Source organism: Marmota flaviventris, chromosome 13 (assembly GCF_047511675.1).
Source record: "Marmota flaviventris isolate mMarFla1 chromosome 13, mMarFla1.hap1, whole genome shotgun sequence".
Lineage (NCBI taxonomy): Eukaryota > Metazoa > Chordata > Mammalia > Rodentia > Sciuridae > Marmota > Marmota flaviventris.
The window spans coordinates 49934263-49946778 of NC_092510.1; the positions used below are offsets into that span (position 1 = coordinate 49934263).

A 12516-nucleotide genomic window follows, 5' to 3' on the forward strand; every position below is an offset into this window, starting at 1 on the left:
TATTTTTCTAAAAACTTTAATAAAGCAACTTAAAAATATATTATTAATTATTATTCATCATAGAAATTAACTATGAAGCCTTTCCCCCTGACACACTGTATAGGACAACGTTTCTTATTTATAAAATGGTAAGTTCATTCACAAGGGTACTAGGAAATTTTACTGAAAAAAAATGTGGTATTCTTTGTTGGAGATTGAATTATTTATTGAGATCATAACAATGCAAAATTTAGATCAATACTCATAAAAGGCAGACATTTATAAGTTGACAGGTTTGGAATGAATTACAATAAACTAAAACTTCAAGTGTTTTTGTAGCACCATGTGATAAAAGTCTAGCTATCCACAAAATAAATATATTTTCTCACAAGAAAGAAAAATATTCCTTGAAGCTTAGTCGCCTCTGCCAATGACACTGGTACTCCATATTTGTTACCCTATAACAGCTTTCTCTAAGGAAGACACATGTAAAAAGCATGATTACTTCTAAAGAGCAAGGGACAACTTCTTAGTAGCCTAATTATTTCTGAAGCCCCAACCCTAGTCACATACAACACAATGGAGGTAAGTATAGAAGGAATCATTTGTATATATATATTTTTTGTCTCATATAATTACTGAGGGGCTCTCCAGAGAAACCCATGTGCCAACAAAATAGGAAAGGCAGGAGCTGCCTCTTAAATTTAATGCTGAGGTGACTCTCATGTACCATTAAGATTCAGTAGAAAATTAAAAACAAACAAAGACTTTCACATTTAGAATGTAATTTTTTTAGCAGGAAAAAAAAAACAAAATAATGACTTTGGCCAATAACAGAAAAAAGATAACAAATACAACAATGACAATAATAATAATGACACCTATTGATTAAGGGTCTGCTCTGTGCCTGGCCATCTCAATCATCATGGCTAACCCTCAAAGAAGATTTTATATACAGTTTGCAGATGAGGAAACAGAAGCCCAAGATCATACACCTATTAAAAGCAAGACCCCAAGTCCCTCTAATTCCAAAGCCTGTGTTCATCCTATTTCTTCAGGATTTGCTAATACATATGTCTGGATTAAATAATCATTTACATTTATATGTACTTATACATATAAATTGCTTAAAAAGAGTTATATACTAATGTGAAAGATTTTAAATCTACATAATCTTGTTTTTAGGAAACGAACTATAGAGTAGTAGATAAAATTTATCCCTATTTAAAAATTAAAAACAAAAACAAATCACAATATCATACCCATTACTAGTATGTGCAAGAATTATTTAGGATATTTAGTTAACCTCATTAAGCCTAATTTCTTCAGTTACAAAATGACAATAATAATGCCATCCCCTTAAGAGTCAACAGTGAGGATTAAATACGAATGCACATAAAGGGCTTGGAATCTACAATGTAGTAAGTACTCCATTCTATACATAAGCAATGTAGTAATTGTATCCATGCAATTGCCCAGTGCTAGCAATAATTATGATTATTGCCATTATTGTTATTATTAGAGTAATAGTTTTCAAGTAATCACATGACATAGGTTACTGCATTCCCTACCCCTCACCAAATTTGTGCGTTTAGAGCTTCTGAAGCAATTTAAATGGACTAGGTTAAAATAAAGATAAAAAAAATGATGAGTGAGAAATGGAATATTATGATAAAGTTCTTACAGTAATATTCTGCACTACAAAGTCAGGAACTTCATCATTTGTGGGGTTGATTATAACATAAAATGGAGTCTGCAAGGAGCGTCGCTTCCCATCTGTGACGTACACCACAAACTGGTCAGTGGTCGGTTCCATCCTCAGGTGTCTGGATTGCACATAGTTGATGTGCAAAGCCTTCATGTCTTTCCAGTGAAAGGAAGCTAGAGCACACCAAGATGGAACAGGTAAGCAATAAAAGCATTATTTACGAGGTACTGGTCCTTATCTTTAACCCAATAACACCCTGTTTTTTCAGCAAAACCAATAAAAGATCATGGCAGTTCACCTGAGTATCTGCTGTCAGGGACAGCTGCAACATCTGCCAACCATTAACATAAAAACAGATAACCATAGATCAAAAGATTCAAATAGACAGGGAGAACAGAAAAGCAATAGCTACAAACCAGGATGCAGAGGAACTTCCTGACCACTCTTCAGATCCTCAGAATGGATGCTGGGAGACCGTTATCTGACCACTGCTGCTGCCTGAGCAGCTCATGTTATACTTCGGTAAGAAAGAGCCCACCTCTTTCACATAGAGGCAAAACAGGAGACGATTCTTGGCCTACTTGATGTACACATCAAGCACCTGATTGAATTGAGTGGAATTAGCTGATGTAATGTTTGGGAATTAAGATGTAGCCTTAAATCAAAAAATGGCTCCATGTGTGAATTAAGTCACAGGAAAAATTGGGCAATGTTTGATGCAATTAATCTTAAATCCAGACTTTCTCATATTTAAAGTAGATATGCCTCAAAAAGGGCTCGCAGAATCATATACTTCTAAAGTAACTTAAGAATATATTATTAACTATTATTATTATCTTAGGAAAATTTGGATTTTTGCTCTCTGCTTATGTTTTGTTTTTGCCTCAAATACAGGAGCTATTTTATTATCTGAGACTCATTTTGATTTCAAAATTAATGTTATCTGCTAAACTTTTCAGACTTTCTTTCTATATAACACTCATAGTATGTTTTCCAATCTTTTCCACCAGTATCTATTAAAATAATGAAAACTTGTGAGACTGAGACCTTGTAAGCTCCAACCAGATAAATTCTATTACAGCATTCTGTGCTACTATAAGGGCCTTTAAAAACATTATCTCTTTAATATATATTCTCATTTCTTCATAAATGAAATCTCCACTTAGTTTGATGTTAACTCGTATGCATAGGAAAAATAAGAATAAAAATTTAAAAATAATAGATTCAAAAGTATCAGCAATAATCATATTGATAATAATAATTTCTTGAATGTACATGGTGCTTTGAACCTTTTTGGACTCCTTGCCTAGTTATTAAGCATGATCTGGCCAATTACATCCATAAATAGAACAGTTAATGCTAGTCATGAAACCATCTCTTACCTATACTTATGCCCATATTGCTTTTCTCAAAACCCACAGAAGGAAGTGTGTTTTCAAGGTAACCAAATTGGGGAGGAGAAACCAAAACAAATTCCAAGTCATCTGCAGCAGTGTCAGGATCATTGGCAGACAAATGGTTAATGGTAAGGGCTGTTGAGAACCCCTCATCTACAAGGAACATGGTACCTGCATAGAAATAACAACACAATCATGAATTAGCATGAAATCTTCTAATCAGAATAGGGAAGACAAAAGGGAATGATTGAAGTTCCAATTCAGAGACGCCTCCCCTATGCAAATACACTTCCATGGGAGATGTTCACTTCCTTTGGCATAATTCTCTTTATTCTCTTTACAGTGAAAATATTCAGGGATAACGGGTGGAATTTAATTTGACTTATATGGAATTACATCTTTTTTTTTGTACAAGCAAGCCAGACAATAATTGAAAGACAGCCGAAATACTAACTACTCCTGCACAGCCTTTTAGTCATTCTCAAGGAACTCTGATTTCCCTTGTGTCTCTACAGAAGTGACAAATGAAAATGCGAATTGCCAAACTGTTTTAATGATAAGCCACTAAATGTAGTTTATGTACTCTTCAAGATCAGTTGTTACCTCTGTTTGTCAGAGCGTTAATTGCCTGAGAGCTATTATGAATTGCTCATAACGAACATTTTTTTCATGCCTTGGTGCTTAATTATTCTGCTGGGATAATGCTTCCTTTCCAGAACATTGCTTGGGAGATAGTTTGCAAATTACAATAACATTCATACATATGCTTATATTTTTTTTCTGAGGGACAGAACGTATACATAATGCTTATGAAGAGATGACTTTCTAAATAGCAAATAAGGTTAAAAGTATATAAATGGTCTCTCTGGTATACTCATTCTGTTCTAATAGAAATTACTACGGATAAAATAAATTACTCTCTCTCTCTCTCCAGCAAGCAAATTATATTTTCCCACATGAAATCAAACCAGAATATTTGAGGATTCCAGTGTTGTCCTTGTCCCAACGTGCTCACATGCGCATGCGCACGCGCGCGCGCGCGCGCACACACACACACACACACACACACACACATACACATTCTTTCTCCATGAAGAAGTAACTAAATTTCTAAACAAGTGAATTCTTTTGTCATATAATCTTTTACAGATTTGGGGTTTTCCACAAATTTCTGATGAGCCAGTTATTTGAGGGTAATTGTTGTATGATGGTTTTCCATTATGACTCTAAGTAAAATGTATTATTTCACCGAACCATGGCTATGACCCTAGACAAGATAATAGTACTTTTACAGAAAAAAAAAAAAAATACATTGTTACCTATTGCGATTGAAGGTGGCTGATTGTCTACTGGATGTACTGTGATGTTGAGATCATACACTGGAAAGGACTCATGGAGAGGAACAGATGGATTAGGTCCACTGTAACAACAGCCATTCACAAAAGGGCCAGCTTCTCCATCCGAAATCACCAAAGTAATGGTATCAAAACAAGGCACCAGGCCAATCTCACCACCTGGAAAACACAACTATGGTTGAAACCTGACTTTTTAAAAATACAGAATACCAAGATGGAATCTACTCACACCTCCTCTGTCAGCATTGAACGGCAAGGAGAGGAGCTTATGAGAATAAGTGTAAAAATGTAAAGCCCAATTTTATCACTATAAAATGAAGTACTGTCATGAAAATAATGTGAAAATGCTTGTCCATCTGTTGCCTCGGGTGAAATTCCTGCCAGCCATCAATCACCATATGGAGGGGCAACCCAGGGCAAACCAGGGTCTGACAGTTCACAAATGAACAAGGGAGAGGCAGGAAGCTGACTAGTGATGGTTTTATTCCTCCAGCATAATCCTTCAGGGGTTATGAAGACCAACCTCAGGCAGAGGCAGAACACACCCTTGTCCTCTTGGTAATTGCCCTTCCTTTTGTACCAACCACCTTGAATTTATAACCATCAGCCACACAGCAGTTATGAGAATCAGAGGACACTGGATAGGTGAAAGTCAACAACACTCCACATTTTGATCATTTCCTTCAATGTTTTCTTCTTTTTATATATTAACCAAGATTTTTTTAAAAATTAGCAACAGTGCCTTGAAAAAAAAGTGGCATTTACCTTCACCTTCTTCCTATTACTTGTTAGATCTTACTCTCTACAATCCAAAGTGGCCTCAACTTGAGCCTTGAGAGATAGAAGGAAGAAAAAGCCAGGGCTAGATAGCTTATCTGGAAGAGGACAATCTCCTTTGAGTTGCTAATGAACAGCATGGAGCCAGAGTGCTTGCTCTGCAGGGGGCAGAAAAGCCCTGCAAGTGTGCTGTTGGTAAGTCTCACGTCTCACCTTCAAAAAGCAATTAATGCTGGGAGCATCCATGAGACTAGGGCACAAAAGAAATGTCATATCTTCTCACCATTCACACTACCCAAATTGGCAGAGTCCTGTGCTTGGGATTATTTTCCCAGTTTAAAAAAAAAAATGACACGAAAAACCCTACAAATGATATCATTAAGCAACCAGATGATTAAAGTATGAAAAATTGGAAAAAACAGAGTTGAGTTCTGAGAGTTAGAAATGATCAGTCTTCAACTCTGGGAGTGTCAACAGTAAAGGCCTCTCACCTGTTTATAATGACTTAAAAAAAAAAAAAAAAGCAAATTGTCTTAAAAATATTGATTCATCAGTTATTTAGTCAATAAATATCTCTTTAAGGACTACTGATGAATTCATGAATCCAATCAATTGCAAGTCAAAGATACTTAGAAAAATATTGCATCTGGACTGAATATATAGATTTTTTTCTTGTCATTATTCCCTAAACAATATGGTATAACATAAATAATGCTATTTATGTAGCATTAGTATTTTAAGCAATCTAGAGATGATTTAAAGTATATGAGAGAATGTGTATAGGTTATAGGCACATAGTAGGTCATTTGATAAGGGACTTGAGCATTCAGGGAATTTCTGTCCGTGGGGGTCCTGAAACTAACCTCCTGAGGATAGCTAGTGACAATTGTGTATTAGCCCCATAATGTGCAAGATGCTGAAAGAGAATGAGAATGTTGGCTGACAATAGCCTGGGCTAAGGCATATATGCCAGTAGAAAAAATATTTCAGCCCCTATCTCTCACCATGAACAAAACTCAACTCAAAGTGGATCAAGGACCTAGCAATTAAACCAGAGACACTGCGACTAATAGAAGAAAAAGCAGGCCCAAATCTCCATTATGTCGGATTAGGCCCTGACTTCCTTAATTAGAGACCTATAGCACAAGAATTAAAATCAAGAATCAGTAGGTGGGATGGATTCAAACTAAAAAGCTTCTTCTCAGCAAAAGAAACAGTGAGGTGAATAGAGAGCCTACATTTTGGGAGCAAATTTTTACCACACGCACACCAGATAGAGCACTAGTCTCTAGGATACATAAAGAACTCAAAGATCTTAACACCAAAAGAAAAAAAAAAAAATCAATCAATAAATGGGCCAAGGAATTGAACAGACACTTCTCAGAAGATGAGATACAATCAATCAACAAATATATAAAAAAAATGTTCAACATCTCTAGCAATTAGAGAAATGCAAATCAAACCTACTCTTAAGATTTCATCTCACTCCAATCAGAATGGAAGCTATTAAACAAACAACAATAAGTGTTGGGGAAAAGGCACACTCATACATTGCTGGTGGGACTGCAAATTGGTACAGCCAATATGGAAAGCAGTATGGAGATTCCTTGGAAAACTGGGAATGGAACTACCATTTGACTCGGCTATCCAACTCCTTGGTCTTTACCCAAAGGATTTAAAAACAGCATACTACAGGGACACAGCCATACTAAAGTTTATAGCAGAACAATTCATAAGAGCTAAACTGTGGGACCAACTTAGATGCCCTTCAGTAGATGAATGGATAACGAAAATGTGGTATATATACACAATGGAATACTATTCAGCATTAAAAAAGAATAAAATCATGGCATTTGCAGGTAAATGGATGGAGTTGGAGAATATAATGCTAAGTGAAGTTAGCCAATCCCAAAAAATCAAATGCCGAATGTTTTCTCTAATATAAGGATGCTGATTCCTAAGAGGGTTGGTGGGGAGCATGGGAGGATTAGATGAACTCTAGATAGAGCAAAGGGGAGGGAGGGAAAGGGAGGGGTGCACAAGGGTAGGAAAGACAGTGGAATGAGATGGACATCATTACCCTAAGTACATGTATGAAGACATGAATGATGTGACACTACTTTATGTACAACCAGAGATATGAAAAACTATGTTCTATATGTGTAATATTAATTGTAATGCATTCTGCTGTCATACATAACAAATTAGGATTTTAAAAATTTACGAAAAAAAGAAAAAATCTTTCAGGATGGCTTCACTGGCTTTGCACTGTGTGTTAAAGGGTTTAAGTAAAAGCCTGTCAAGCAGATAAGGCAGGGAACTGGGAGGCAGGAGAGAAGAACAGAAGAAAGTTTACAAAAAAAAAAAAAAAGGCAAACATAGCACATTCAGTAACTGCCATTTCTCTATGATAGAAGCATAGGATATATCTATAGTAATAGCTGGAAAAGTAGGCTGAGCATTAAATCACTAAAAAGGCTATTGTAGAGATAGGAGAACTCTTTACCTTGGAATGAATATAGTCTAAGGACATGATTTACACTTAAAATGTTAATCATAGTGTTATTATATTAGCATTGTGTAAAAGAAAATTTTTGAATGACCCCATTTTTAACATTAGGAAATTAATTATATACTTTTATAGTAAAATACTATTCAATTACTAAAACATTTATAACAACCATATCATTTAATAGACATTTGAATAAACATTTTAGATGATAATCTAAATGAAAAAAGTAACTAATATAAGTACATATATATTATGATTGTAACTAAGTGAAAAGTAACACCTAAAAAAATTAAATACTGTAATACTTTAATGTTAACAGTGACTATCTTTGAGAGGTATCAGTGTTATTTGAAACTTCATTACACTTTTCAATTCTTTTTGAGTTTTCTGCAATGAGCAAGCATTATTTTTATAATTACAGAAAGAAAATAAATAATGCTAGTAAAATTATTCATGGGTAGTTTTATAATCAACATATAGAAGCAATAGTGGAGTCAGACAATTCACTTCAGATACTAACCAGACTGGGATTCTTTCCATTGATTCTATCACAGTGTTAAGTAACTACCTATTGAATAAACAAGTGAATATTACAATATCAAATTGTCCATTGACTCTAGTATTTCTCCTAATGTTATAACAAAAGAAAATCTTTTTAAACTAATTTAACCCAATATCTTTCTAGGTCTCATTAGCTAACAATTCCTTGCATGGCCATTACACTAGAAGAGATTTAGACACTTGAATACCCGCTGGTTAGCACTTAGAATGAGGTAGTGGAAGAAAATGTAACCCATGTCACCCTAATTCATCTGTGCTTTATGATCCTGCCAAAGGTGTTGAAATTATAACAAACGACAATCACTAGTCTTTGAATCCCTGTCCTGCAAGGTGATTTGAGATCTACGAAGGAAACATATAAGAAGTATGTAGTTGTGAACTCTTAAGAGATATCAAGCAAGTGCAAAATATGCTCCCCAAACAAGGAAATAACCAGTGAAACCTTTCCTAAGTCTACATGCAGATAAGAGGGAGATACCATTTAAAGAAAAAAGATGTTTGGCAGCATGAATAAAATGTCCCATGTTCATTAATTATCCTTGAGACAACTGGTATCCTGATAAATTGCTGTTTTCCAAGATACATATGAAAACATATTATTTCAAAATGTTTTCTACCATTTCCAAATTAATCCTTAGCAATCTCAATCATTTCTCCTTGAGCCCCCTCTCCACCTCACTAATTGAATTTTCTCTATGTCATTTCAAATAAGAAAATTACTTGAATTCTGAAAGCTCTTACAGCCTATACTACTCAGCTGGCCTTATACACCCAATTATACTTCCATCATGGAATTTTCAGTTAAAAGAGGCATATCAATAAGTAAACAGGAAATTGAAATAGTGTGCAATTAATTCCAGTAAGAGAAAATATATGGTATTATTACTGAGGAAATACCCCTAACCCAGACCTCAGAAGAGTACAGGGGAGATGATGTCATGATGGGCAGATTTGTCATTCTGTCATCTGAAAGGATTTTGACTGCTTGCTTGAGTGAATCGTCCTGCATGGCAGGATCTGGATTTACACTCCATTGGAGCCCCATGGGGCCTGGTGATGTCCTTGCAGATATCAGATGTTGAATTAATATTTTCTTTAGTTGAACAGTTTATATGAGGAATAAGTGTCATCCAGGAAACAAAATAATGTGATGCCAGAAATGTAAGCGCAGTGCCTATAAACAAGCACTTCCTGAAGATTTAAACTGTGTTCACACTGACAGGTACCGTGGGCAAGTCCCACAAAGTGTAAGAGATCATCTTTGCTTCTCAGGAACTTTAAAAGCTGACTAGTTACTTCTTAGGAGTTAGCTGGCCATCAGTAAACTTTTAAAATGCATCATATCATTAATTTAGGAAGTTTACTTCAAGAATTTCTATTATGATTTATGGATCCATAAGCTGAAGTGACCAATTTAAATCCTTGAGTTGACCCAAAAGTAGGCGTATGTGGTAGCATCAAGAACAGCAGTAAGCTGGGCACCGTGGCATATGCCTACAATCTCAGTGGCTCAGGAGGCTGAGACAGGCGGATCACGAGTTCAAAGCCAGTTGCAGCAACTTAGTGAGGTCCTAAGCAACTCAGCAAGATTCTGTCTCAAAATAAAATATAAAAAGGAGCTAGGAATGTGGCTCAGTGATTAAGTACCACTGGATTAAATTCTTGGTACCAAAAAAAAAAAAAAAAAGAACAGCAGCAAGTGACACCTGCTTTTTCTCAACCCTTCAAAATTAACTATAATACGAGATCAAAAACACTCCTAAATATGGTAACTGTAATTGAGAAGTGTGGTGCAGGCTGCAGCTGCATCTTTTACTCTATTTTTTAAAATTGAAGCCAGCATTAAGACTGTTAGATTATCAGAGCTACAGCAAGTGGAATAAGGCTCTCATATGGTTTGTGTTTCCTCACTAGTCACAATGCCGTCACTTACCTGTGTGTTTGTATGTCACAGCCCCTGAGATAATATCTCCCTGAGAGAACTGGTCTACTTGAACACCAGCCTTCCACACCACCCCATGCTGAGGTTCTCGGGCAATCATAACCATCAGTTTCAAGTCATCACTATCCATATCAGTAGCAAAAATGTGTTCAGGAGTGATGACCACCTCTCCACCCTCTGAGCAATGCATCATGGGGATGAGGTCAGCCTTCAGGATTGGCGGCTCATCATTTATAGGAAACACCTGAGCAGGAAAAAAAAAAAAATGCTTTCAAGAAAAAGAAAGAAATGACAAATTGCCCAACTGGCAACACCTAGCTCAAAGTCACAGTGACAGGGATTTTCGATCTTCCAGACACATGAAACAATAGCCATGGAATTTGGCCAAGCAGCCTGTTTTTAACTTCCCCCTATGTACCATCTTGCAAGGAAGACTCCACATGAGAGGCATTTTAGGGAGAAATGGAAGAAATACGTTTATGGTTTGGGACTCAAAACTCTATCTCCTTCTAAACAGACAAAACATAAATGTGATATACAACATTCCTCATCAAAGCCTCAATCCTTCCTTCTTTGTCAAAGTCACACATATTCCTGAGGAATTCTGGTCCTTGTGGTGTGATTCACAGTGCCCAGGTTATTTTTATTTTGCATTATCTAGTGACTACAAACCTTTTCTCCACCTCAATTTCCTGCCACCCATGAAGTTGGGTTCACAATAAGCCACAGCTGCATTTCAAAAGGTTTGCATTACATGTGAAACTCCATTAGCCAGGTTTCAACTTGAAAAAAAAAAAAAAAATGCTTTCCTCTCACTCAAGAAAACAAAGCTCCAAGATGAAAGGAAGGAGAAACAACATGGGATCACACTGGCTATCTGGCTTTGAAAAGACCACACTGAAATTTTAAAAGACAGGTCTTTTAAAGGGAACAAAGAGCACTTCTCCTTGGAATCCATGGCCACAACCTGGGGTGGGCTGCAAGGTTTATCTTGTCAGGTTGGCCCATGAGTCTGCTCAACTTTATATTTCTTCCCTCTTGCACTGTGGCCACAGGGGTCTGTTTTAAATGTCCATTTCAAGCTGCTGCCTTCTTGGGACATTTATTGGCTTCCCAGTGCTCCTCCTGGGAGTCACTGGCTCATCTATGCTCTGGAATGTGCTGGCCACCTCCCTCCCTTTTCACCCCAGCACACCTTCCTCGCCATCTCGGGGCCTGTGCAGCCTCTCCTGCCTCTGTCCAGCATACCCTGTCGCCAACTCTTCGCTAATTCCTGCTTTATGTTCCGTGTGCATTCCCCAGGGAAGCCCTCCTTGGGCTCATTTAGGAGCTTCTATTACTTAGTTCCCCTCCTTATTTATAGAACACATATAAAAATCAATTCATTATTTTGGTGATGATCTGTTTAATGCCTGTCTTTACCCCTGGTCTGTAACCTCTAGAAGAACAGGGACCTGTTTGTCTGCCTTGGTCATCATTGTATTTCAAGTATAGAAGATCCAACATAAAAGAAGGCACTTGTAAAACATTGGCTGAATAAATGAATATAACTTTGTATCTAGACCCTGAGAACCCTACTATTTAAACAGGCTAACATCTGTAAACAAATACACATGAAACATATGAAATTATTGACACTTTCTTTTATGGGTAGAGGCATGGATTGATAGAACCCCTAGCTTAGTTATTTAATCAAAGAGTTTTTTAAAAAGCATACAATATTCTCTATTTTTCTGTTGTCTTATTAAGGAAAAAGTATCTTTTTTTCAAGTTTTCTGTGCAAATTTACTAAAGATCTCTACTATTGTTCTTGACTCTGTCTAGGGAATTTCACCAATTAATTCAAATGGATAATAAAATTTAAAGGAGAAACAATTAAGAATATTCCTGGGACTGGGGTTGTGGCTCAGTGGTAGAGTGCTTGCCTGGCATGTGTAAGGCACTGGGTTCAATTCTTAGCACCCCATATAAATAAATAATATATTTAAAAATGTGTGAGGCCCTGTATTTTTTTTTAAAAAAAGAATATCCCTTTTTGGTAAAAATCACAAACACAAACATTGTGTCCCTGGCTTTCAAAGACCATGCCCTTTTATTTTAAAAAAATCAATAAATATATTCTTTTCCCAAATTTCTCTGCCTATTACCAGTAAGAAGAAAGTCATGAATGAAAGATAGGGTTGGGGCCTTTTCCTTGAAATTTACTTTTCAGGATAAACAAAAGCAAAATTTTAGAAGAGATTTCTCCACACATAAAAATCTGCCAACAAAGAAAATATTTTTTT

The 12516-nt window shown here is 36.2% G+C and overlaps 1 protein-coding gene across 1 annotated transcript in view; it reads right to left on the reverse strand.

Moving 5' to 3' along the window:
• Frem1 (FRAS1 related extracellular matrix 1) overlaps positions 1–12516 on the reverse strand; it is a 128509-nt gene that overhangs the window by 63965 nt on the left and 52028 nt on the right. The window contains exons 15-18 of the mRNA XM_027950606.3: positions 10223–10475; positions 4404–4598; positions 3070–3255; positions 1664–1860 (exon numbers count right to left, since the gene is read on the reverse strand). Of these exons, the coding sequence (XP_027806407.2) occupies positions 1664–1860; positions 3070–3255; positions 4404–4598; positions 10223–10475 (831 nt within the window). The remainder of the gene's footprint in view (positions 1–1663; positions 1861–3069; positions 3256–4403; positions 4599–10222; positions 10476–12516) is intronic.